General features: G+C 34.8%; 1 protein-coding gene across 6 annotated transcripts in view; it reads right to left on the bottom strand.

Annotated features, from left to right (window-relative positions):
• LOC128982858 (carboxypeptidase M) overlaps positions 1-27,766 on the bottom strand; it is a 182,809-nt gene that overhangs the window by 23,527 nt on the left and 131,516 nt on the right. For all 6 annotated transcript variants that reach the window (XM_054401902.1, XM_054401901.1, XM_054401898.1 and 3 more), the window contains 3 exons: positions 27,129-27,247; positions 10,362-10,538; positions 9,939-10,031 (listed from right to left, as the gene is read on the bottom strand). In XM_054401902.1, the coding sequence (XP_054257877.1) occupies positions 9,939-10,031; positions 10,362-10,538; positions 27,129-27,247 (389 nt within the window). The remainder of the gene's footprint in view (positions 1-9,938; positions 10,032-10,361; positions 10,539-27,128; positions 27,248-27,766) is intronic.

Raw genomic sequence — 27,766 nt, forward strand, 5'->3', positions numbered from 1 at the left:
GGGGGCCTATTATAGGTGAGTGTAAAAACCCATGTCGTCGCCTTCAGGGATGGTCGACAACATAGGGGTGGGGGCGCAAAGTTGCGAAAAACTTAAATCGGCAAACCACTTTTAACTCCCTTGATATTGAATATAAGTAAAAGATTCTTTTAAACTTTTTATTTTGGTAATGAGGGCCTAGGTGAGTGTAAATACCCATGTCGTAGTTTCCAGGGGTTAAAGTTTCAGGTCTGTATCACTTTTCTAAATGGTTAAGAAACTTACGCCGAAGTAAGTCACTTTCAAGCTTATTCTTCATAAGAATAACATGGGAAACTGTTATAGCCTCGTAACAGTGTTAGAATATTTCAAATTTTGACATTAATCTTACATTTTAGGGGTGAAAGAAAGCAGCTACTAAAAACCATGTAAAGTAAAGAGTAAATTTTAAAGAGGAGAGTACAAAGCATTAATATAAAAAAATAAAATTGATTAGTTAGGAAAAAGTAGAGAAAACCCATTAAAAAAATTGAAAAAAATTTACAAATTTTTGAAAGTAGGGCATTTTTTTTTAGGGGTGAAGGGGTGTGATTTTCGGAGAACACCAAGTAGGGTTTGGTAGAAAATTTAATTCCTGCCCATGAAAATTCTTTAAAATCGTTTCTAGCTCATACCGTTTTTTAGTTATAGCCGTTTAAAAAAACGTGTTTTTTAGTTTTTAGATGTCCGCCATTTTGGATTTTTGGGTGGGTTACAATTTTTAAATGGGAATTTTGGGAATTTCACCGTTAATTTAAGATCAAATACTACAATACTACCAAATTTCTAGTTTCTAGCACGTTTCTAAACGAATCAGATGAGCATACCAAAGTCTTTAAATTTCATAGTTATACTTCATAAGAATAATACTGGGCACATAAAGATTAAGATTAATACATGGGCTCGTAAAAGTGGTAAAAACCTTTCATATTTTGACTTTAAACCTCAGTTTTGGGGATCAAGGAGTAAAGTTATGAAAAAACATGTAATATGTAGAACTAGCTGAACTAGCTGTTCGCGGGCTTTGCCCCGTTTTACTTCATAAGTGAGCTCGTTCGCTGCGCTCACTTGCCTTCAGGTTAGCTCGTTCGCTACGCTAACTCGCCCCCAGGTTGAAGTTTGTTCGCTACGCTCAATCAGCTGTACCCGCGGGCTTTGCCCCGTTTTACTTCATAAGTGAGCTTGTTCGCATGGCTCAATCTCGTCCTGGTTGAAGTTCGTTCGCTACGCTCACTCACCTTTAGGTTGGAGCTCGTTCGCTGCGCTCACTTGCCTTCAGGTTAGCTCGTTCGCTACGCTACCTAGCCTCCAGGATGACGTTCGTTCGCTACGCTCACTCACCTTTTGGTTGCAAATTAGCTGTTGTCATAGATAGAAAAAAAAAATAATAGTGCTGCACCCTGTTGGTAATCCTTGTAAGTTTTTAATGCTTTTGCATATCATAGAATCAACTTTTTAGTTGAAACAGCTGACTAAATTATTTAATTCCCTTTTAATATGAATACTCATAAGGTTAACATGGGGAACTATAGAGCCACTGGGGCGGAGCCCGAAAGGATTTTTGAGATAAGAATATGCCTATATGTTAATCGGGAATGTGAGCTATCATCATGCCAAATTTCAGCAAAATCCGTCCAGTGGTTAATGCGTTCACTTGTCACAAACATACATCCATACATCCAAAATTTCTCATTTATAATATTATTAGTAGGAGTAGGATTTAAAGTAAACTAAGCTTAATACAAAGCATTAATAATATTTCCACACAAAAATTTCTTAGGTAGAAAAAAATAGCGAAATTTGTAACATATTTGAAAGAAATTTACCAAATTTTGAAAGTAGGGCGTTTTTTGAAGTTGAAGGAGTTCGATTCTCAAAAAACTTTCATTAGTGTTTTGTAGAAAATGTAATTCCTGACCATGAAAATTCTTTAAAATCTTTTCTAGCTCTTACCGTTTTAGAGCTATAGCCGTTTAAAAAACGGTGTTTTTTTAGTTTTAGGTGTCAGCCATTTTGGATTTTTGGGGGGGTTGAAATTTGAAAATGGGACTTTTGAAAATTTTACTGATAATTTAAGACCCCATACTACAATGCTACAAAATTTTAAGGCTCTAGCACCTTTATAAACGGTTCAGTGATGAGCACACGAAGTCGACCACTTTCAAATGCTATTCCCTATAAGAATGACATGGAGGGGAAATTCGAGATTTCGGGGGAGTTAAAATATGAAAATGTCACTTTTCAGAATTTCCTTGGGGTTTTAGGCCCAAGACCAAAAAGCGTGCCGAATTTCAACTCCCTAGAAGTGCTCAAACATTTGTATACCTGAGGCAGTTACATATGCGGGTGTATAGTATAAGCACATGCAACTTTGCGCCCCCACCCGAAATTTGTCGACCACCCATGGAGGTGACAACAATGTTTTTTAAACTGACCTAGGCCCCCATTACCAAAATAAAAAGTCAATTTAAAAGAATCTTTTACTTACATCATTGATTTGAGCTTTATATATATAGATAACAAGGGGAGTTAAAAGTGATTTGTCGATTAACGTTTTTCGCAACTTTGCGCCCCCACCCCTAAGTTGTCGACCACCCCTGGGGGTGACGACATGGGTTTTTACACTCACCTAGGCCCCCATTACCAAAATCAAAAGTCAAAATCTCTAACTCTTTTCATGCATACTCAACTGCACCTAGCACCTCGCCTAGTATAAGTATACAGTACCTACATTAGATAACCACAAACTTAAATCCAGTACACAATTAATTACAACAATGTGTCTATTACACCTAAAGCTAAGCATGAAAGACAATAAACTTATGCTATGGTAAATGTCACACTTAGAAGAAACTTCATATCCTACTTATAGGTGTAGAATTTGAAGTATCAAGAAAAACCCATAATAAAATGTATGATAAATTCATAATAAATAATTGATTTCAGTTCTCTAAATTGTTTTCAAGATTTTTTTTAAGGACAACAGCTATGCTACACATAATTGTTTTTCTTGCCATAAAAGTGGGTAAATTAGTTTAAGCTTTTTCTTAGACTTACTGGTATAATTTAAATAAATAAATGTATATATATATATATATATATATGTGTGTGTGTGTGTGTGTATAGCTATAGTTTGCAAGAAAAATATATTTATAACATGGCTACAAAGAAAAATTAGGAGCTCATAAGTTTGAAATACAAAATCTCTTAGATAAATTACTGTATTTGAAATTATTTTATCTTTTTACTACACAATTTTTACAAATAAACAACAGTATCCTGAGTTTTTGTTAACTATGTTCTGTACCTAATGAAAAAAAACCTATACTGAATAGACCTACTGATTTCCTTATTAATATGTATCTGTGTATTGTATTGTTAAATTTCTGGAAATAAACGATTTGACTTTGACTTTAAGACAAAATTGCATTTAAAGGAGTAATATTTTACATTGTAGTTGGCAGTTATAGTGAAAATTATTAGTTCATTTAAAATAGTATTTTATAAAACTTTTTTAGATGAAAGAAGTTGAAGAATTTGTCAGCCGTTTCAACTGCACAAGTTGGTTCTATGATATTAAATAGCATTAAAAGGTTATAAGGCTTACCAACAGGGTGTAGCACTATTATGTTTTTTGCATTTATTACCACAGCTAATTTGAACCAACGAGCAACGAAAATTTGTGGTACACAATGAGAACTTTACTTTTTTCCATGGTTTAGGTCGTAGAACATTAGGGCTATGGTAGATGTGTGCTTACACTATAGGATACCGTATAAATTAAAAGACCAAATTTTCTAAAACCGTGTCCTCTCCCATAACTGCAATAAGCATTTATTCTTATATGCCAACCCCGTACGAAGGACGGGTACTCTGCTAGTTGTATTATAAAGAAGAGGTGGTGTCTGTGAGTCTGTGTGTCTGTGTGTTTGTATGAGATAAACTCAAAAACTACTGAACCGATCGGACTTAAATTGGACAAATATAAAGCTACCACTCCGAGGATGCATATAGAACTATTCCCTCTTCGATATTAAACTAGGACTCTGCCCCACAGGTTTTAAAAATTCTGAGGTGAGAGATTTAAAAGTAAATTCATATTGATTGGTCTTCATCGTAACAAAGTAGGGTCTAACTTAGGGGAGGTAAGATTGAGGCATTAGTTAAAAATTCCTCCGTGAACAGCGCTGTAGTAGAGAGCATTTTGGCAATAAAGGTTTACTAATCGCAAAAATAGTTCTGTTCATAAAATAAAATTATAAATGCCTCAAATTCAATTTTATAATTTTTTTATTATAAAATTACTATCATAACCTAACCGAACTTACCAAACTTGCTGATAATGAAATAATATAAAAAAAGTTTATTAATAGAAAAAATAATTATGTTCATTAAATAAAACTAGAAATTGCTCAATTAAAATTTTATAATGACTTAATAATAAAATTAAACTGTCATAACCGAACCAAACCAACCAAACTTGCTGCTAATGAAAAAATCTTAGTCAAAAAGTTAGTGCCACCAGCGGGATTTGAACCCGGGACTCTCAGCATACAGCCCGGCACGCTAACCACTAGACCACCGAGACCGATGGCTGAACAGCGTATTGTTACGGTAATGGTATCCCTCTGCTAATGAGAAGCCCACAGCTGTCATCGTAACCTCATCTATACCTCCCCTGAGTAAATACCAACAAAGTACAATCTCACAAAGTTTAAAAGTAAACAAGCAGACTGTCAAATGAATAAATTTTGATTTCACATTTCCACACACAGCTGGTTCAAACATATTAAATACTGCACAGATATTAGAACAGAAAGGGTATGGATCATAAACATAAAAAAATGATTTCACTACTAGTCCGAATGTAAACATTATTTAACATTACATGGATCTGTCAAACCATAATGTAGGATTCCTTCAGTTAGGTCTTTTGTTTATGTTTATGATCTATAGCCTACTGAGTCTATACTGATATTTTTTAAATGCTGTAATAATAATTTACAGGGAATAAGTCAGACTCTTATCCTGAGTTTTATGAGAAATATTAAAAACAAATTTTGTGTAAATAGTGATAAGATACCCCTGCCGCAGCAAACCTGCAGACTAAGCAAATTTTCCATTTGTCTGATTATGATTTCACAAAAATAAGTTTGAAAAATACACTATTGACAGGTTTGGAACTATTTTTGATAGCTTTTCGTTTATAGTATAAACCATTCAACATGTTATTTGGTTATATTTTAAAATCTATCATTGATTTTTGTATCTTAGGTAGTCTAACTAAGTGTTAACAGTCTGAGTTAACCCATTGGGGAAGGAATTAATCCGCTACCTGCAGCACCCTCTGGCGGCAATTAATTTTACCGAATTTGTAGACTTTTACTCTAACTGCTATAGAAAGAAAACCTTAGGTAATAAATTAATAATTCTTTCACCATTTTGTTCACAGTAAAATTGTCTACAGAAAAGTGTTAATTGGATAGTCAAAGTTCTAAACTAAAAAAATATATATATAAAGATTATAAAAATAAAAATTTTAAAAACAATATTTTGAAAGTAAACTTGATATACAAATTCCAAGATTAATCCAGACACCAAATAACACTACTATTATAAAGGTCGATCGATTCCCTACGTAGAAAAATCAAAAGTTGTGTACTTTTATAAGTAATAACATTTAAAAAAAATTGTTTGTTTACCTTACCGCAGCTGATTTTTGGTGATATGTGGTTTCCATGGCAACACAAAATTGTTTGTTATTCGCTAAAATAAATGAGTAAATACGCAAATCAAGAAGCAAGATATTTATAAACATTATAATAGTAAGAAGAAACAAAAATGGCGAAAAATAATAATAACTAAATAAAAAATGGCGCTGCCTAGCGGTGACACGAACGGCTCTCGTAAGTCGGCCTCCGGGCCTGCAGCGGCCGTACGAGTAACGCTCGTAAGTCGGCGCCAATGGGTTAACAAAAACGTACTATTATCAAGTAAAGTAATACCATTGACTATATACACCTCTACACTGCTTTAGAGGTGTATAGTCAATGGTACAGTTCAATTTCGTTTCTAAATTAAATGGTAGTACTGTAGTGAAACAATTTTTAAGCCATTTTTAAAGAACAGACAATGACTTTTTTGCATACTGACCCCGTTGCAAGGCACAGGTATAGCTGCTAGTTCTGTTATATCTGTTAGTCTGACAAATTGTACTATTTCTTTTTATACTGCATATTACTGTATTTCTTATGTTCTTTGACGTTGTCTATAGCAATGTAATGTTGGCAAATGACAATAAATGGATTCTGATTCTGACATTATTTTCATATTTATGGGGGATTTTATGGGGTAAAAATTGGTTTTTCTAATTTTTTTACCCTTAAAACATAAAATTTTGCAATTTCTTTCCAAACCATTTTGTAGAGCTTAAAAAACAAATAATTTAGTATATTGAAGCGTTACTCTGTGCCGAATGGTTACGGAGAAATTAAAAAAAAATGTAAAATTAAAATTCCCATGTTATTCTTATGTAGAATAAGTAAACTGTTGTTGTTTGCTTTGTTTATGAGCATATTTTTATCACATTTGGAAAATGCATTTATTTAATACTAAACTATTAACATTTTACAAAAAAAGCTTTTTACCCTCCCTGTTGCAGCAAACCTAGAGTACTCGTTAAACTAATGCTATTTAAATAGGTAATAATTGTGATATTTTTAAGGAGACATTTTAGTATAAATCCCATTAGGCAATTGGAAATTATTCGCTTAGTCTGCAGGTTTGCTGAGGCGAGGGTATCTTTTTATTATAACTGTAAATTAAATCATTCAATTTATTCTTGATATAATAAGAATTATTTGTATTGTATTGTTTGTTCTCTATTTTTTATTCAACCCAAGGATAGAACGGGTACACAGCTAGTTTTATTTTTAAAAAAATATTGTAATTTTTACGTTACAAAGCTTTTTGAATTTTCTTCCTTTCAGATATAATGGCCAACTACAATGTGGCTAGAGCTTAGATCTAGATATACAAGTTAAATAGACATATTATTTTATCTTATAAGTACCGGTTGTAGGAAATTATTATCATACATGTATGGACTCTTCTATGTACAAAGCACACTCATTAATAAATATGTATTTTTATATATCACCTTAATTAGTTTTAATTATTCTAAACAGTGTTTGCTAAACTTGTGCCTGACATCAGCTGCTTAGTCTACTGTGAAGAATAAGTTTATACAGTATACCTTTAAGGATTTAAAATTATTATTTAATGATTAAGTGGGTGTTTTAAGGTATAAATGTAGTTAACAAAAAAATTGAATATGATTTGAGATTATTTATGCCTACTATTAAAAAAATAATAAAACCGTATTTTATAAGTTTGAATCTCTTTTGTTGTTTTATGATTCCAAATAAAATATACACTTAAGTTTTAGAAGTTGATTATATTTTTTTTTATTTATTCACACACCCTTTGAAGATTTGTCAGATAAAACTACTTTAAATATATATACATGCTACATAGCATATCTGTTTATTCCAAATCTGGGACCAAAACAATTTGTTAATATGAAATTTTGTTTTATGGCTTAGGCTTGGGAAATGAATAAGGAGTACAAGATTAAAATTTGTGCTGGTTAATGAACTCAATTTGATGTTATACTGTACAAAATATTAATTTGAATTTTTTCAATTACATTACCGTACCGGTATAAAAAAAATTTTATAACTTGTTTTTCCTAGCACTAGCACATAATTAAGTGATATAATAACAAGCACAGTAGATTGCTACTGTTCATCATAACACACTTGTGACCATACTGCACAGCCAATCAAAACAATGCATTTCTCTGTTTCACATTATGCCGCGATGATTACAATAAGTGATATAATAACAAGCACAGTAGATTGCTACTGTTCATCATAACACACTTGTGACCATACTGCACAGCCAATCAAAACAATGCATTTCTCTGTTTCACATTATGCCGCGATGATTACAATAAGTGATATAATAACAAGCACAGTAGATTGCTACTGTTCATCATAACACACTTGTGACCATACTGCACAGCCAATCAAAACAATGCATTTCTCTGTTTCACATTATGCCGCGATGATTACAATAAGTGATATAATAACAAGCACAGTAGATTGCTACTGTTCATCATAACACACTTGTGACCATACTGCACAGCCAATCAAAACAATGCATTTCTCTGTTTCACATTATGCCGCGATGATTACAATAAGTTATATAATAACAAGCACAGTAGATTGCTACTGTTCATCATAACACACTTGTGACCATACTGCACAGCCAATCAAAACAATGCATTTCTCTGTTTCACATTATGCCGCGATGATTACAATAAGTTATATAATAACAAGCACAGTAGATTGCTACTGTTCATCATAACACACTTGTGACCATACTGCACAGCCAATCAAAACAATGCATTTCTCTGTTTCACATTATGCCGCGATGATTACAATCAAAACATGTGGATGTAGATTCAGTGGCTACTATTATTTTCATACTATCGATTATTTATAATTGTTGGTTACTGTTCAAAATTGTCATTGAATCATTACCCTGAACTGACATCAATAATTCCAATTAATTTCCATTATTAAAAAAGTAATTGTGTTAAATCTCAAAATATAAAATGTTAACTACCGTACCTATTTAACTGGATAAAATATGAAAATGAATAACAGTATCATTTGGCACAAAAATGTAGTTTTAGTGACATCATAGAGTGTTTAAAACTTTTTTCAATGGAGCATTGATTTAAATTTACATTTAAAGTTTAGTTTTTAGATCAAAATATTGACTGAGCTACCATTTAATAATATTATTATGTTATGTAAGTTAAATTGTTGAAGTGAGTATTTCCTGTGTACATTGAAATAATGTAATGTGTATGCACTGTTATCTGATAAACATAAATAAAAAGTGATTTCTTGTTTGTGACAGCAAATATATTGTTAAGAATATTATTTTTTACCATAAGTGTACTTTTTGACTTGATTGATACTACAATTATGGGCATATCCTGCTTGGAAATGTTGCAAAAAGCTGTAGGAGACAGTATATGTTTTTGAGTGACTGAGATTATGGCTCTTACACGGTTTAAAGAAATCAATAATTCCTCACTCGCTCAGATTTACCTATTTTTAATATAACAATGGGGATCAAGGATAATATCTCTGAAAGAATAAAAATTAAAGTTCGAAAATATAAAAAAGAACATTAATTTTATACATTTCCAGTATGTAATCATTACAGTATTTAGAGCTTTAGTTTTATTGGTTCAGTTTACCAGGGTCTCAAGTGGGCCATAGTTTTCCTGGATGGCCGAAAAGCAGAATATTGGTTTTGTATTATTTTGTCCCAAAATTTGATTTACAATGACGAGATCTTAGTGAATATGCAAGTACAATTAGGAATCCGTGTTTGTATATTGTTCAATATGATTTAATTCACAAAAAAGGATTAACAACTTTATTTTAAGTTTGAAACATCTACATAACACATTTTTATAAACAAACTGTAAAAAAACATATATTTCTCTTCACCACCACATACTAGAACGTGCAAGCACCAAGGGTGTATCATTCCCAACAAGTTATGTCATCTGCACCACCACCTCTTTAACTGTACACTAAATGTTAACAAAAAGACCAAACAGACAAAGACAAGAGAAGAAGTGTCATGTTAGTCACAGAAGCAGTTGCAGTGCTAACTCTGGTGTGGTATCTGTCATTAGGAGAGTAGCCATAAGACGGTCGGTCCCCCCGCTCACCTGTGCCCCCCACCACCTCTGCCAAGTCTGGGCGGGGGCGGGGGGCAGCGAGCCAGGGGGGCTGCCATGGGCGGCGAGCAGGTGACATGCCGACACCTACCTTGGACGGAAACAACGTCACGTTGAGTAGTGTCGGGTGTTCTCCGACGACCATCAAGTCCATCTCACGAGGTGCAAAACCATCTGCGTACACCTGGCGCAGAAAATACAAGTTAGAATATGGTAAAGAACATAATTTAAAGGATCAATTTAGTCAATTTACATGGATCCTGAAACAATCTCTGGTTGTTTAAATAGGTAGTAAAGGACATAGATTTTTAAAAAAAGTATCAGAGTTTTCCAGAATTTAAGTTACAGGCTGGTTAAACATCACCTGTTCAGTAAAAATCTTGGATAACCAGTTTAGTACAGCAAAAGGGACAAAAACACAAAATTTAGACCCAGCAAATAAACTCTGGTCATGATTGTTGGGTTTCTTTACGACTGCTATATACTGATTTTTGAAAGTCTTGTAGCCTATTACCTCAAGTTTATAGACGCCTGGTAATAGTATTCTCCAGAATTCTCCATATTTTGTAGTCTGGAAGCCAACATCCCTTCCTTTTACTTTGAGTGAAGCTTTCTCTATTGGGTTTCCATTTTCGTCCATGACAAAACCATGAACACCTCTATGAGCTTCAGCTAAGAACTTCACCAGCGACTAAAAAAATCATATTTTTAACCATTAGAGTATGTAAATAATGAATTATTCATGTTGGATACATTAGCGAGGGTTGGAATGCTCAGCTTTATTTGTTATTATGTAGGGGGATGTAATCATAATTCAGGGTATTCAATTCATGAAATTGTCAGGGTATTCAAAAAGAAAGGTTGAAAACCATAAATTGGAAAATCAAATCATTAAGGATTATTTAAATAACCTAAGCTTGATTGTTTACTTTTGTGAGCATTATATGTTTTTGAAGGCCTCATAAGGTACTTTTAGCGAATATCCCATCTAGGGAATATTAGGGAATTTCCGATATAGAAAATTAGCTATTACTTTAGGTCTCATGGTAGGCCCTGGACACAGGACCGATTTACTTTTTCATTTTGAGGTTCCCAGAAGCCAAAAAAACCGTCCGCTCAATTTAATATACCTACGTGTGTCGGTTAGCACAATAACTTGAGCAAAAATGATCCGATTTTGATGAAATTTAGTATAAACATCCAATAAACCCTCGTTCCCATAGTCTGATCATGCTAGTTTGCGGACTCGTTAAAATAAATGCAGGTTTACACGTTTATACCAAATTTCATTAAAATCAGATCATTTTTGCTCGAGTTATCTAAAAGGCACATATATAAATAAATATTTATATACATTTGTAAATGAAATAAATAATTAAACATTTATTACCCTTTAAGCTATTAATTTATTGAATAACTAACATGTTTCGGCTCTTTTAAGCGGCCCACACAGGGGGGCACTTGTGGGCACACATGTGACGTACGAACAGCTTGAGGAGCATGTGCTCCTATGTGTGGGTAAATGTGCCCATGCTCACGACGTGCATGAGAGGCACCTGGTGCCTGCCACCGGACCTTCGAACATCGTCACAAGTGCGCGAGCTTGTTATGATGCGCGCCAGTCTGTGGGTAACCTCAGCATATGTTCGCGAACAAGCTGCACTGTCACTGCTTATAAATCGAGAACTACTAGGTCTCCGCATGCGTGGTTCACAGTGGTTGTTCAACATTTACTGCCCCATTTGTTGTATTTTATTTGTCCTTGTTTGTTTGGCTATTAATTTCTTTTTTGTGCGGTTAAGATGTCCATCAATGACCAAAGAAAGTTTTGGTCTGAGTTTATCGAGCTTTATAGATCAGAGACGTGTTTGTGGGATGTAAAAAGTGTAAACTTAAAAAAAAAAAAAAAAATACATGCGAAAAAAATATATGGAGCTATTGATGTCAAAATGCAAGGAAGTGTTTCCTGACATTTAGAATGAGTTTGTGAAGACTAAAATTCATTCTTTGAGAGCTTCATATCGACGTGAATTAATAAGCCTATTAAATCTAAGTCTACATACCTTATATTCTAATTATACTTAAAATTACTTAGTTCTCGCTCTTTTTGGGCCTTTAAGTGTATTGTAAACCCGAAAAATATAATAGGTACATTTATCTAATAACTCAGCCATTATTGAAGTAAAATCACGTCTGATGCCTTATTTGAAGGCTAATTTTAATCTTTAGTGACTTTGCTTACAGCTTTAAAAATAGTCCTTACTAAAATAATACAAAATGAAATAAAATATTAAAAAAAAAAATACTAAGGTGACAGTTCAATTGTGTTTATTTAGCAGAGCGTAGCGAAGCTCTTTGGGATCAACTTCAATGCAATCTTTATAACACTTCATCTCAATAACGGCTGAACATATTTTAGCGAAACTTACCAAGATTGCTTTGTCAAATATTTGGATGGTTTAGACGTCACCAATTTCAAATTTTGATAATACCTATATAGTTCTAAAGTAACTCAAAATTTTAACATTGGTCTTATGGGTTGCCATGATGGTTAGAAAATAACAACGTAGCCTAAATGTAAACAAAACAAAGAATCATAGCATATGTTCAAATCAAGCCACGACCTAAACACAGTACAAAGGGAAAAAATTTGGATGATAACAACTGATCAAATAATACAGAGAAAGTCTTAGGTTCACATTTAAGTCACAATTTGGAAAGTACCACTGATCGAATAGATAAAACATATACTTTAATTGGTACAGTATTTAACAGATTTGATTTACGTAGCTAAAAGGTTATAACAAATAACATTTTATCTTAAACAATTCGTAGGTTGAACCACATTCATGGATCAATCTCATATAAATGGCAAACTTAAACAGGTGCACGACGTAGGAAGTACTAGGCCTAATAGCGAGAAGTGCGGAGTGTGAGAAACGTTTGTGGCAGTTAAATAAATATCTAAAATACAAAAATGCTATTGGAAGGGTGGAAACAAGTCCACAACGTAGGAAGTTGTGAGGGAAGTAGTAAAGGCTGGCAGTGCGGAGTGTGGGAACCGTTTTTGGCAGTTACATTAATGTATCTGCAATACTAAAATGTTAGAGGAAGGGAGGGTAACAGGTCCAAGACGTAGGAAGTACTGAAGGAAGTAGTAAATGCAAACAGTCCGGAGGGTGGGAAATGTCTGTGGCAGTTATTAATGTATCTGCAATCTTAAAATGCTATACCGCTGGAAGGGAAGGAAACAGGTCCAAGACGTAGGAAGTGGTGAAGGAAGTAGTAAAATTGAATGCTCCGGTATGCGGGAACCGTCTGTGGCAGTTTGATTAATGTATCTGCAATCCTACAATGCGATGGGAAGGGAGGGAAACAGGCCCACAACTTAGGAAGTGGTAAATGAAGTAGTAAAGGCTAGCAGTGCAAAGTGTGGGAATGCTTTCGGACAGTTATATCAATGTATCTAAAATATTAAAATCCTATGGTAAGGGAAACAGGTCCACGACGTAGAAAGTGGTGAAGGAAGCAGTAAAGACTAGCAGTGCGGAGTGTGGGAACCCTTTGGGGCAATTAGATTAACGCATTAAAAATTCTAAAATGCTATGGGAAGAAAGGGGAACAGGTCCACGACGTAGGACGTGGTGAAGGAAGTAGTAAAGGTACAGTGCGGAGTGTGGGAATACTTTGGGGCAGTTAAATTAACGTATCTAAAATACTAAAATAACTATGGGATGAAAGGGAAACAGGTCCACGACTTAGGAAGCAATGAAGGAAGTAGGAAAGGCCAGCATTGTGGTGTGTGGGAACTGACAGTGTCAGTTAGATTAATGTATCTACAATCTTAAAATGCTCTAGGGAAGGAGGGAAACAGGTCCACGGCGTAGGAAGTGGTAAAGGAAGAAGTAAAGGCTAGCACTGCAGAGTGTGGGAACATTTGTATTTTGTATTATACCTATAAACAGTTTTTCATTTATTGCTTTATTAAAAACCATGAAACATGATTGCTCCGCTCAACTGGCTTTCACTGCTAGTTATAATGATTTCAGTATAACTATTGTATTTGCTGTTGTAGCCCACTATTTGCATTGTCAAGACAGTGGTGCGCGCAAGTGTGAGTGTGGTCACCATTTAAGCCGCACATGTTCCTCGAGCCGCTCACAGTCACTTCACCACGAGCCACGCAAGACACATGCGGGCTAGTGTGTGGGCCGCTTTAGGCCATGATCACAGTTATGAACAAATAGTAAATAAACAGAAATGTAAATAATAATAGGTAAATTATCATATGATTTTGGAATTTTGTCTTGTAACAACATCGGTTGGCTCAGGCGTTGTTTTCTTTTGATTTATTATATAAGATTTTTTAGCATATTAGGTTTTCTTTTTGGATTTGCATTGTATTGAGTATGTTTTCAGGATCTTTTTACGGTGGCTATGTAGAATCTATATATTAATTAAGTAAACCAATTCTTTGCGTCAAAATTGTGGGCGACTCGGAAGTCGTAGAATGACGGGGGAGGGCTCAAATTAAAGGTCTCGATCCCGTAACGGCGTGAAAAATATAGTGAAATCCCAAATTTTAACACAAAATTAGATATAACGTAAAATTATCTCCATAAGAATAGCATTAGAAGCCATTTACTGCTTGATTTTTGTTTACTTCAATACAGCTGATCGTGATTTATTATTAAGCCAGTAAGCAATATTACATTTAGATTACTCATTTGCCAGTCAATTCTGCAATGTAGTGTATACTGTATAAAACCATCAGAAGTAATGTAACCCATGATTGAGAGTTTTCCGTTATAATAGAATGTTGAAATAAAATTATTTTATTGTGCAATTTGCAAATTTGTGTATTTTTATGTAAATTAGTTAGCGTATGATAATTACTGTAGTTGAATCATGTGAGATGGATCAAATCAAAGTAATTGAGCTATTTATAATAACATAAAAAATAAATAGAGTTACAACATTTTAACAGAAAATGTGGTAAAAGGTAAAATAATTTATATCCCGATGAAACACTTCAGTTTTGTTTTTTAAGGGTGTTTGGACGCGAGCAGACACTCGCGGTGAGATGCCGTAGTTCCCCAAGTCGCAACGCGGCGCGCTGGGGGTACCGTTCGGAGGCTGCTGGAACTGTGTGTGTTAGCTGGGGGAGGTTGGCAGGGGGGTGTTAGGGAGGGACAGCCTCACCTCCCGCACCAACGCCACAACCACACCACACCACGCCACTCACTCAGTCCGTCCCTTGTACCTGAGTGCTCTCAACTACGCAAGGCTCTCGCGGCACATGCAGCACCATTAGCCAAGCGAGATAAAAGTTAAAATTGGCAGCCAACGTAAACTCTGTACAGACATTTTTCCAATTGGTCATTATTTATATTATCAGCTTGAAGAATATGCCTTATGGTTTTAAGTTAGGCCTATGTTAATTTTTAAAAGTAAATAAGATGTTCTCTTCTTTATAACAATTAAACACTATAAGAATGAATAAAGGTGTTACTAAACATTGTAACTGAATGCAGTAATGAAAACAGTAAATAATTTTCATTAATTTTAAACAAAACCAATGAGTTCAACCTAGAAAAAACTACTGTATTTGCAAATTTTTAATTAAGGTTTACAATAAAATATGGCACATTTAGGATTCACAAGAGAAATGTATTTCATCAAAAACAAACAATAAGAACAGTGATAATTTTTTCCGTTTACATCGCTTGCGTGGACGTGGTTTTCTAGCCATTATTAATTAATGACCTAATCGTTATTAACAGTTCCCACACTCCGGACAGCTCGCCTTTACTACGTCCTACACCATTTCTTACGTCATGGACCTGTTTCCCTCCCTTCCCATAGCATTTCAGAATTGCAGACACCTTAATCTAATCGTCATAAACAGTTCCCACACTCCGGACTACTCGCCTTGACTACTTCCTTCACCACTTCCTACGTCGCGCATACGCATACTTCCTTGCGTGCATAATAGAACCAAGCTAATTTGTGTTGTTTCGTTGGAATCCTGATGTGCGCCAAAGTATAAACCGTACGACAAAGTATAAACCGTACGGCAAAGTATAAATATGCAGCAATTAGCAGCTTTCTGTACTATAAACAGTACAAGGAAGCCAACTTTGTCGGGAGACTTTAGGAAAAATTAGTTTAATTTGCATTGCTATTATACGCTTACTCCTCAGGGGGCACAGCCCTAGGAATCGGAAGAAAATTGTTAACGTAAGCATAGGTCGATATGCACATCAAATTAAAGGTCTTCACTAGTAGATTACAATGCCGTAAATTCAAGCTCAAAAGAACGCCTTAGTTATCGTTGGTGTTGCACCTTATTTATTACAGGCGTATTCAATTTAATTGACGTCTTAACTGTATAAGTTTCGCTTTTTCTGTCTGGATTCCAAAATGTTAGTTTATGCTAAGAATACGATAACGCATTTTAGTAAAACATTTATTCAGCAAACCATCATGAATTGTTTAAACGCTTTACGTTGTTTATGTATCAATAGTTCAAGGCATATTTTGGTAATTTTTATTATAAATTACCAATCTAAATCGTCTATAGTACTTCATTTCATATAGTAAGCCGTCATTTCAACAGCGTTTCGCGTCATCTTCGGTCCAAGCTAATCTAAATTGTTATGATAAAATTTGATGACATTAACAAAGATTTCAAATACTAATTCTATATGTACTTTGTTATGCTTAAAGCGTAGCAAATTCCCTAATTAAGTTCTGTATTTTTGTGTTTTTATGTTTGTTGGTAACGCATTATTTATCAGTGTTTCACGGAAAGGACAAGAGCACCTTGATAATGAAAATGTCAACCCGAATAAAGTGTTAAATTGTGAGGTTGAGGTAGTACCTTAAATACATTTAACCATTGTGGAAAGTAACTTTCAATTATAGGCCTACCTTAGGGCTATGCCTCATAGATCTATAAAGTATTTTTTAGTTTAATCATTGGATTTAACATATGGACCAACACGATCCGGGTGACATTTAATTGCGAAGCATTTGTTTTGGCTTGATACTGTCAGATACTGTATTTATTTTATTTGCGAAGGTTTATGTAGTTTTGCCAGCGTATCTGGAAATATGCAAACCAACTGCTGTTCTTAATATAAGAAGGTTTCAACTGACTACGATAATATCCCCGTGCGTAGAACGGGCAGCCAGTGGCGGCTGGTCCATAAGGACTCTGGGACGGAGTCCTCCCTTTTTCAACAAAATAGTAAAAAAAAAATAATAACATACTTAATAATAATTTACAATCCTACATTCAATGTACATAAACGTCAGTAGGGTCAATGTTCTTAGGACGGGTAGTAGAGGACGCTACATGTTTTTGCAACAGGTAGTACGCCGGGACGCAGTAGGTATGAGTCCAAACTCCCATATAAACTGCATGGAAATATTCGACCAATCACAGCGCTGCATCAGGCTCTAATGCAACAGATATAGGGCGTTTGGGACTCCGTCCAAACAGTAGTTCAAACTATTGCCACAACAAGCGCTGGGTGCAGCGAGCGATCTCGATCTGTCAACGCAATTATGTAGAGATCAGTCAAATTTTAGTTTTGTGAGGTTATGTTATCGTGCCGTGCCGCCGGTATACTATAGTAGTTAATTAATTAATTAATATACAGTTGTACCTGTACCTCTGTTTCTTTTCGTTTTAAGTGTAGTGTAGTAGTGTGTAGTGCGAATTAATGAACAATGAACATTTCAACGAAGTATGCCAGTGGCGAGGTGGTAAGTTTTGAACAGAGAGTTGAGTTAAAGCTGCTAGGCCCGCCAAAACCTGATTTAGTTATAACGCAATCTCAAAAATCTTGCAAGAGTAGAAAAGGATTTTCTAGAAATTTTAACAAATCTATGTACAACAATGCTGAGTGGTTGTGTGGCTGTAACGAAAAGAATGCTTTCTTCTGTTATTACTGTTTGGTTATGAATGCTAGTGACTCTGTTTGGACTGTTAATGGTGTGACAGATTTAAAAGACTTGGCGGAAAAAGTAAAAAAAACACAAAATTAGTGAGAAACACATAAATGCTAGTATCGAATATGCAGTTTTAGGTAAAGTTAATATAGCAAGCCAGCTGGACAATGCCTACAGGTTAAATATTCAAAAACACAATGAAGAAGTTGCTAATAACAGATATATTTTAAACAAACTTATCGATGCAGTTAAATTTGGTGGTATATTTGAATTAGCTCTAAGGGGTCACAATGAACGTGATTCATCAGACAATCCTGGAATTTTTCGAGGTTTGATTAATCTAATGGCTGACATAGATGTTACACTGAAACAGCACATTGAAAAGGCAAACAATCGAGTATTTGTTGGCCTTTCGAAAACAATTCAAAACGATTTGCTTGACTCGATTTATTCAGTTTGCCATCGACTGATTTCCGAGGAAATTCGCCAAAGCAGTTATGTAGCAATTCAAGCAGATGAAACCACAGACGTAGCTACACTATCTCAATTGGTTTTTATTGTTAGGTATGAATTGAATGGTCAAATTAAAGAGAGATTTATCACTTATGTCAACCCCAAGAGTTTGAATGCTGAGGGAATTAGTGAGGCTATATTTTGTGAATTGCAGAAGCTAGGACTGGATAAAACCCCCGACAAAGTAATAGCCCAGAGCTATGAGTAGGCTACGATGAGTGGGCAACATACTGGCATACAGGCTAGGGTGAAATAAGTTTATAAAAACGCCCACTACGTTCATTGTTATGCACATCAATTAAATTTAATTGTAGAGAGGTGTTCTACTCAAAACAAACAGATTAAGATATTTTTCAGCAATATTGAAGGATTTTCAGCTTTTTTTTCTCAGTCAACAAAACAAAACAAAGTTCTTGACGACATCGTTAAAAAACGCATGCCGAAAAATCCAGCAACTAGATGGAACTACAAATCAAGGATCGTTTCTACAGTACAAAATTACAACCACGAAATTTATGAATGTCTTGGGAAAATTGTTGACGACAACAGTAATGACTACAAAACCATAAACCAAGCTATTGGCCTACAACACATCCTCCAAAGTGAGGACATTATTTATTGGCTTAGATTTTTTAACAAAATTATGCCTCATGTAGATATTCTCTACAATGAAATTCAGCATCGCAGTATTGATTGCATAAAAGCACGGAAATACGTAGACGATTTTAAAAAGGCTATCTCAGAGATAAGGAATTCTCCCAAACCTGATACACACACTGCAAGTGCAGCTGGATGTAGTCGAGACAATGAATCACTACATGATGAGTCATCACAAACCGAACTCGAACCCAAAACAAAGCGCGCTCGCTTTAGTGATAGAAAAGACATTGTTGCTAAGGAAGTGTGCGATGTCATAACTACCGGAATTAACGATCGTTTTAGCTTCCTAGACCATCTGTCAGTTGGTGTGCTTTTTGAGCCTACATTATTTTCCAAATATAAAGATACATTTCCCGAAAATGAGCTGGAAGCTGCTGTAAATATATTTGGTCTTAGAGTGAAAATTTAAAAACGTACGTTTTCAGGAAAAGCACTTTGCAAATTTTTTCCCCCTTTTTTCAAAACTTTTATTATTTTTTTAATTTCATTAACATTTGAAGTTGCATAAAATGTCCATGGTAACGCAATATCTTTGGTAGTTTTCTTTTTAAAGAGCATCTTTAGTAGAAAAACACAAAATCCTGTCACGACCATAACGGACGTTTAAATGAATATTAAAAATAGTTAATATTATTTTTATAACTATGTTTTGCTATAAACTAATTTACTTTTATGACCATTATACAATAAAAAGGTCACTGAGCTTTTGGTATATTTGGTATTTCTAGAAAAAAATAAAAAAAACTCAAAAAATAGAAAAAAGCCTTTTAAATTTTTTTAACTCTGAAAAAACTTACCTTAGACCCGAAAAATCGTTATATTTGTGTAGAGGTGTGCTTCTTTTGTGTATAAAACATTGAAATATGACGATATTTTAATTTTTGAAATTTTTATGATAGAAATCATAAACGTGATGGTCAGGGACAAGCGGTACGGTCGTGAATTGTTTGGAATAATCTAAATCTTTCTAAACAATCCTTCAATTATACTGTTAGTTATAATAAAACTATGTGTTTCAATTGAACTAAACTGTTCAATTTACAATTATATTAAAGTTATTGTCACGACCAAACACACTATAATCCATAAGGCAGGATTGGTCGTGAAATAAACCGCGATGGTCGTGAAACTTTGGTCGTGAAATTACGTGTTATTTGGCTCTGTTCTGGCGGTAGCCCTGCACCTCATGTTCAAGGATACAAAGTGGACTTCTAGGTTAATCTAGCAATTGAAATATCTTATAAATAAAAATTAACACCATGGCTACTTCATCGAATGGAAACTACTACGTACGGTCATGGACACACCAAAATTACAAAAAACACAATCTTTCCTTTATTAATCTTGTAATTCATCCTTTCAACTCAAAACGACCGGCACTACAATCCTGACGTACACCCCGAACTAGTCTCTAAAACCAACTGACTCCATCGACGCCAGGCTTGCCACTGTCGTGCTCCTAAGTTGAAAATTTTTCCCAAATGGTCGTGACGCCAAATCGAGGGACAGACTTATTTTGTCATGGTAGTCAGTCTGCAATGACAATAAAATTATAATATGCTCCTTTTTTGTAAGTTTAATAACCATTGATGACATAAAAATATGGCTTTATATATTTCGACATGAATAATTAGTCTAAAAACAGCGTGAAAGTTGGAAAATGTACCCTGGGGAAACGTCATGGTCGTGAATTTCGAGACTTTAAAAATACAAAAAAAATACCTAGAACCTATTTAAAACCAAATAAATGTGTGTAACATGTTGCCGGGCCCCGTCCCAAAAAATATTAAAACACATAATAATAAACTACAAATCCAGTATCTACGAAGTAAAAGGCCAAGGACATGAAAACAAACGTTTTTAAATTTTCACTCCTTAATAAATTGGAGCTAAGACAAGAGCTATCTGTAATTTATAGCAGGGATAACTTTAAAAGTGCCAAAGGATCGCTGATGTTATTAAACTTCATTTATGAAAATAATTTAACGGGCGTCCTTGCTGAGTCTGTTAAGCTTCTAAAAATTATTTGCACAATTCCCATGTCCAATGCTGAAAGTGAGAGATGTTTTTCAACGCTTAAACGCATAAAAACATTTACAAGAAACACCATGAGAGAAGACCGGCTGAATGCACTAGCAATGTGCTCAATTGAGAAGGGACTTTTAAAAACCCACAATTTCAACGAGCTTGTCATCCAACATTTCTCGGAGCAGAAGGACCGACGGATGAACTTCTGTTTCAAACAATTAAATTAAGGTAGGCCTATGTATTTAGAGTGTTAGTAGTTAGTGTTAGCTTTAATAATATGAGTCACCAATTATTAAGATTGTTCACAGCCCGCAGGGTAGTTACGTTTTGGAGGGTATGGGGGGAGAAGGTTGTATGGACGGGCGGGTAGCGCCAGAGCTATAGATATACGGGTAATGCGGGGTAAAATGCGCGCCATTCTGAGAACAACGTAAACACACCACTACTAATGACGCAACTGCAGACTTGCGCACGCGCAGCGGCCAAAAACCTTCAAAACAAGAGGGAGCCAATTTCTCTTGTTTATACATGCCAATTGATTTTAGAGTTTAGAGGGTCAAAATCCTCTCCCAAAATTCCGAAATTGAGCAGTAAAAATTAAAACTAGCTTTAAAAATTGCAAGTTAAATTATGAAATAGAAACCACAATAGAGGATTCATTGTTATGCTTTGCAATATCTATTCATATTTAATATAGGCCTAGTTCTATTAGGATAATAAATCTGATCTATTAAATAAATTGGTAAAAACTATTTAAAAAATATACTTTACTCTACTCTAGGCCTACTTATGTATACTTGCTCATGACAAACAACAGGTGAAATGGGAGTTTTTGGGCTATTATTGGACACAGTTTTAGGCGTTAAAAATTGCTTTAGAAAGTCACCAAACGGCTTTAAAAATGTCAATGTTCCACACCCCCCAAACCCCCCGGAGCCCCCACCTTGACCAGGTCCTAGAGCCGCCACTGACGGGCACACAGCTAGTCTAAAATAATATAGGCCTACAGCACACCTACTAGAACAACAATTTGAAAGAACATAGCAACCGCAACACTCAATAAGCGGTCAACGCCATGGTAACTAGAAACGTCAAAACTCAAAACTGTAAATATTCGCTGCGGCTGTCAAATTGTGAAGATTTCGCGCCAAACAAGACAGTGTGGGAAGGGCCACAGGTGTGCGAGGTGGAGAGAGGAAAGGTGGGAGAGAGAGCGAAGACCAAGGCAGCCTGCGGCCGTGCGCACTTGGCGTTGACGGCGCGTGCGGGCACTGTAGATGATCACCACTACACTTGCAGTGCCGCGCGTCGACTTGACATGGTGTTACATGTACCAATATTGAGACGGAACTGTTGCACATAGAAACAATTTTAAAATGTCTTTACTCTAACTGATTAAACCCAGATATATTAAAACCACTAGCATTAAGTTTTAGAATTACACTCAACTAATAATCAAGTTGTAAAATAAAAAAATTAAAGAAAAAAAAATTTTTTTAAATAATTTTATTCATTGCTTACATGAAGAAATGTTTAATATGAAAATGTTTTTTTTTATTTCGAAATTCCCAATGGTTTTTTTTTATTGTCAGTACAAAAATACCTAAATATCAGCACTTTAACCCCTTGTAATTATCAAACAAAATTTTTTTTATTTTTTCTAAACCTCGTTTTAGTTTTAATACATTGCAACAAACACATTCCAACATAAAAATCGGAATTTTAATTTTTTGACCAAACACCCTTAAACCATATGTTCACAAAGTTAAATAGCAGTTTACGCAACGATTGCGTTAAGTGAGTCTTTACGACACAAGTAGAAAATTTAAGGCACGAGCATTGGCGAGTGCCTTAAAAACTTCTACGAGTGTCGTAAAGACTATTAACGCGAGTTGCGTACACTACTTTACCTACGACCGTTTTTTAATTACTATCAATCTGGATATAATTACTAACAATCACTACTGATGACTTTTTAGAGAGGTTATGTTTTCATGTATTGTCATTGCCACGGAAAGTGATGCAACAACTTGTTGTATAATCAGCTGATTTCCTGTAATTACGTGTTTGTTAAACTTCGTTAAATATTACATTGCTAGCAGCAATCTTACTATAAATAATATTGTATCAGGTACAATTCGGCAAATATTTCATTTATTTTTGGACTTCCACCAACTTAATTAAGAATACGCGAGTATCAACATGAACAAGTCGGATCAACAATTAAATTGGTCAACTGATCAGCTGATCAGCTGATTAGTTGACGTTCGAAGCATTAATATTTTAATTCTTTTCTCTCAATACTTGAATCTCATTGGTCCGTTACCCTTGTTGATATGAGAAAAACTATGCTGATATGAAATGAAACTATGCTGATATAAAAGTAAACAGCTGTAAAGTGAAACTTTTCAATTCTAAGAACTGGACTGAAATGGCTACTTTAAAAAACGGTCGTAGGTAAAAATTATTTTACTATGTTTACATTTCTTCAAATTGTATAGGTTATTGATGTGTTTTAATTTGACGCTTATTGTAATGTTTAATCAATAATTTTATGAAGTGGAATAATCCCAACTGTTACTCTTAGAAAATAACCTGGGAAGAAAGGTGAAATATGTTCGTACAGGCCACAAGCAATATATTTTTTCACTAGTAATTATACTATGACAAGTTCAAATGGGCGGAAAAGTAATATTGTTGGAAGGAAATTTGTTACTGTTTGTTTCTCCAAGGGAAAAAGGTTTATTTAATATAGCTATGCATGTATAGTATAGATAGGAAAGATATATACAACAGTAAAAGAAGTAAAACATAGAGGTAGTTTCCGTTTCATTACGTTTCAAAAAAAAAAATGCATGTCAATGCTTATGTAAAGTAATTATGTGATTGTTTCGATAACGGGGTAATGGAACCAGTGGATATTAAATTAGGAATCAGTCGATGATAAGCTTTTAAATATAAACATTAAAATGTTTTCCAAACAAAATTATAATGTATCCATATAGAATTAAAAAATATATCATACTTTTCACAATTAAATACGTAAAAATGAGGACAAAGAAGCAAATAAACACTTTAATATGGTCTCAACTATGAACCGACCAAATGTTTAAATAGTCCTACTTTGATAGAATTAGGAGGAAGTTCAGCACATAAACTTACACTTAGAGTAATTTTTATTTTTACGTTGATCAGAAGGAAATCTAGAGAAAGAAATGCATTGTTTGGTCAATGAATGGGATGCTTTTAAACTGATGTTTTTAAACTTTATAATCATGAATTTCCCTGAGTAAATCTCAGAACCTACATACTATTTATACATCCAAAATCCCTCCAAATACAGAAATCTGAACCCTTCATCCTCCATTGATCATCTTACTGTACATTTTAGTTTAATACATGGATATTCCAATTAATTGTACCATTTAAATAGGTTCAGTTATAATATATGAGCTTATTTAAAAACCCTCGTTACTAATTAAACATCAACCTTATAACATATAGTTCAGACAGGCTATTATTTTTTATCATCCGCATGGGGCGACCCTGCTTTTATATTATGCGCTTATCGTATCACCTACTGGGGTTTCATTTGTCCCCATAACTACGCTGTTAGAGGCATCGATAAAAGAGTACCATAAAATCTGGAGCTTGTGAACCGCCTCTAAACACGTAGTTTATTGGACAAGTGAAACCCCAGGAGATAATAACCTACCATTTCATTTCTTGCATGTGCCTAGATGGCAGCGAGCGCCATGTTGACAAAAATATGACTATACTCTGTACCAAATAAAATAATATTAACAGTTTTGAAATGACAAAAACAAAACTATATTTACTAGGTGGCTTTCCCAGAGGCATCCACAAAATTGAGCGGAGTCATCAAGGGTTCATATTATATTGTTTTTGTCATACTGCAGTAAAAGCAGTAGTTTTTAATGTATGCGTTGCGGGTCTAAAGTAGCATTTTTTCTCTTTAGGGAGTAAAAATCGTTTTTAGCCTCTATGGAGTAAAAATCAGCTGTTGTCAACTCAGTTGTAAATTTCTATTGTAAACGATTGCATGTATCGATTCGTGCTTCGTAATAATTTTAACCTGCAGTCTACAGTCTCTTCCCATAGCATTTTAGCATTTCAGATACATTAATCAATTCCCACACTCAACACTGCTCACCTTTACTACTTCCTTCACCACCCCCTACGTCGTGGACCAGTTTCCCTCCCTTCCCATAGCATTTTAGGATTGCAGATACCTTAATCTAATCGTCATTAACAGTTCCCACACTCCGAACAGCTCGCCTTGACTACTTCCTTCACCGCACTTCCTACTTCGCGGACCTGTTTCCCTCCCTTCCCATAGGATTTTAGGATTGCAGATACCTTAATCTAATGGTCATAAACAGAACCCATACCCCGAACAGCTCGCATTTACTACTTCCTTCACCACTTCCTACGTCCGCGGACCTGTTTCCTTCCCTTCCAATAGCATTTTAGGGTTGCAGATACCTTAATCTAATCGTCATAAACAGTTCCCACACTCCGGACAGCTCGCCTTGTCTACTTCCTACGTCGTGGACCTGTTTTCCTCCCTTCCCATAGAATTTTAGGAATGCAGATACCTAAATCTAATCGTCATTAACAGTTTCCACACTCCAGACTGCTCACCTTTACTACTTACTTCACCACTTCCTACGTCACAGACCTCAAGCTAGTGTCGTCATTTGATTATATTTATGATCCATACCGTTTCTGTTCTAATATCTGTGGAATAATCCTATCAGCTATTTCTTTATCTATTGCATTCAAAAGTCAACAGCTAATCATATGTCTTTGTTTATGTGTCAAATACTGCTTCCATAAGGATTATATTGAAACTTTGAGACCCAGTGGGGCAGATTCCTGAGAGACTTTTTTAACGCCATATAGATGTTGGCACTCACCGATATGGTCTTTATCACCATGCAAAATTTGAAAACGATTGATTCAGCCGTCTAGGAGGAGTTTGCGTATTACGAAATGCATAAGAGTCAACGTAAAAGAGCTTCGCTCGCTCCGCTCAATAATCATTGGTAAGAGCAAGAAACATAGTAGATTACTTTGTAGGTTGGTAGACCTAGATGATAACCAGTTTTTAAAGCAGATTGTCAGTTAAGTTCACTAGAGATTAAGGACTGGAAAATAGTGGTTGCTGTAGAAAATTGTAAGTAAATTTTAAATTGTTTTAGAGTAACATTTCAGAGAATTTACTGTAGGTAGTACTTGTAGGAGTCATATTTTGAATGTAAAGTAAAGAAGTGTATAATTTTAAAATAATTTTTAATTTGTTTAACAAGAGTAGAAAACTTGCAAAGTTCAGACAAACCTGTAGATTTTTGTTCTTGAGAAGCACATTTCCACAAATGATTGTAAGGATCTTCAATGCTTCAATCCACATTTAATTATTAGAAATTGTCAATAATAGTTAATATTGCATTTGTTTGGTGTTTTCAGACATATATCAACCACTTCTGGTACCTTCTAGTACGTCCTAGTTATGTCAGAGTCCCGTTGAGCCAGTAACTTAAAGTAAGATCCAACCAATTTATAATTTTAATTTAGTAAGAAAATCAAGTGAAATAATAGTAATCTTATTTACTTTGCTTGAGAGGGGCTTGTATCATTTTTGGGAGATTTGAATAATATATATTATTTTATCCCCCAGCTTAATAGGGTTTATTTCAAATTAAAGTATACTACCTAATTGGCAATCATGGTAGGGTATAACTCTATGACAGCTATTTAACATTTTATAATAATAATATTTGTTTTAGCGAATGTCCCTATAGGAAAGAAGCTAGTACCGTAGGTGGCACAGAAAGACCTAGACCCAGGACCGATTTACTTTTTCATCTTGATGTCCCCAGAAGCCAAAAACACAATTTGTTCAATGTTTGATATACATATGTGTGTGTGTGTGTGTGTGTGTGTGAGTGTGTGTCTGTGACCAAGATAACTCAAATAATTTCAGTCCGATGTTGATGAAATTTGGCATGAATGTGTAGAGCTGGATAGACTTGAATGTGCTTGCGAACCAGCAAGATCGGGTCATGGAACATCAAAGTTACAGTATAATTGTACCTACCAGTTTGTTTTCCTCCCAGAACTTGGGCAGTTCACTGGGTGGAGGGTATTTGCAACAGGACAGCTCCAACGTCACCTCCATGCAGCCATACCAGACATAGTTGAAATCCTGCATACCCCCTGTTCAACAAATACAGTACTCAGTAAACTATAATGACATTATGTTTCATGAGAGATATTTGATACCCCAGCCTCAGCACATCTGCAGACAAATGTGCGCCATTGTCCCCGACTATTTAAATATGTTTCAGATTGTATCGGTCCATTTTAATGCCTTGATATTTTATATTGGTCTTTGGGGATTTATGACACATATATGGGATGCTTTTAGTCCCTGGATTTAACGATTGGTGTATTTAGTACAACACCATATACGGGGTACACCTGTTTTCGTTTTTATTGTATTTGCTACCACGTTCTTATTCGAATCATAGCTGTACCACGTATTTCTCAGTGAAGTTGAGGTTATACTGTGCGTATGTTTTTTCTCAGCAGTTGTGTTTCAGTTGGTTTTTTGTGGCTTTGGGTTTTCGGCGCAAATATGGGACAAGCGGTCAATAGTATAATTGCATTATACATTTGGCTATAGACCGACGGCTCACATTTGCGTAATTTTTTTAATTTATCAAAACTATGGAT

This window comes from Macrosteles quadrilineatus, unplaced genomic scaffold, assembly GCF_028750875.1.
Source record: "Macrosteles quadrilineatus isolate MER2022 unplaced genomic scaffold, UCM_ALF_1.0 Scaffold_1__1_contigs__length_201487025, whole genome shotgun sequence".
In the NCBI taxonomy this organism is placed as follows: Eukaryota; Metazoa; Arthropoda; class Insecta; order Hemiptera; family Cicadellidae; genus Macrosteles; species Macrosteles quadrilineatus.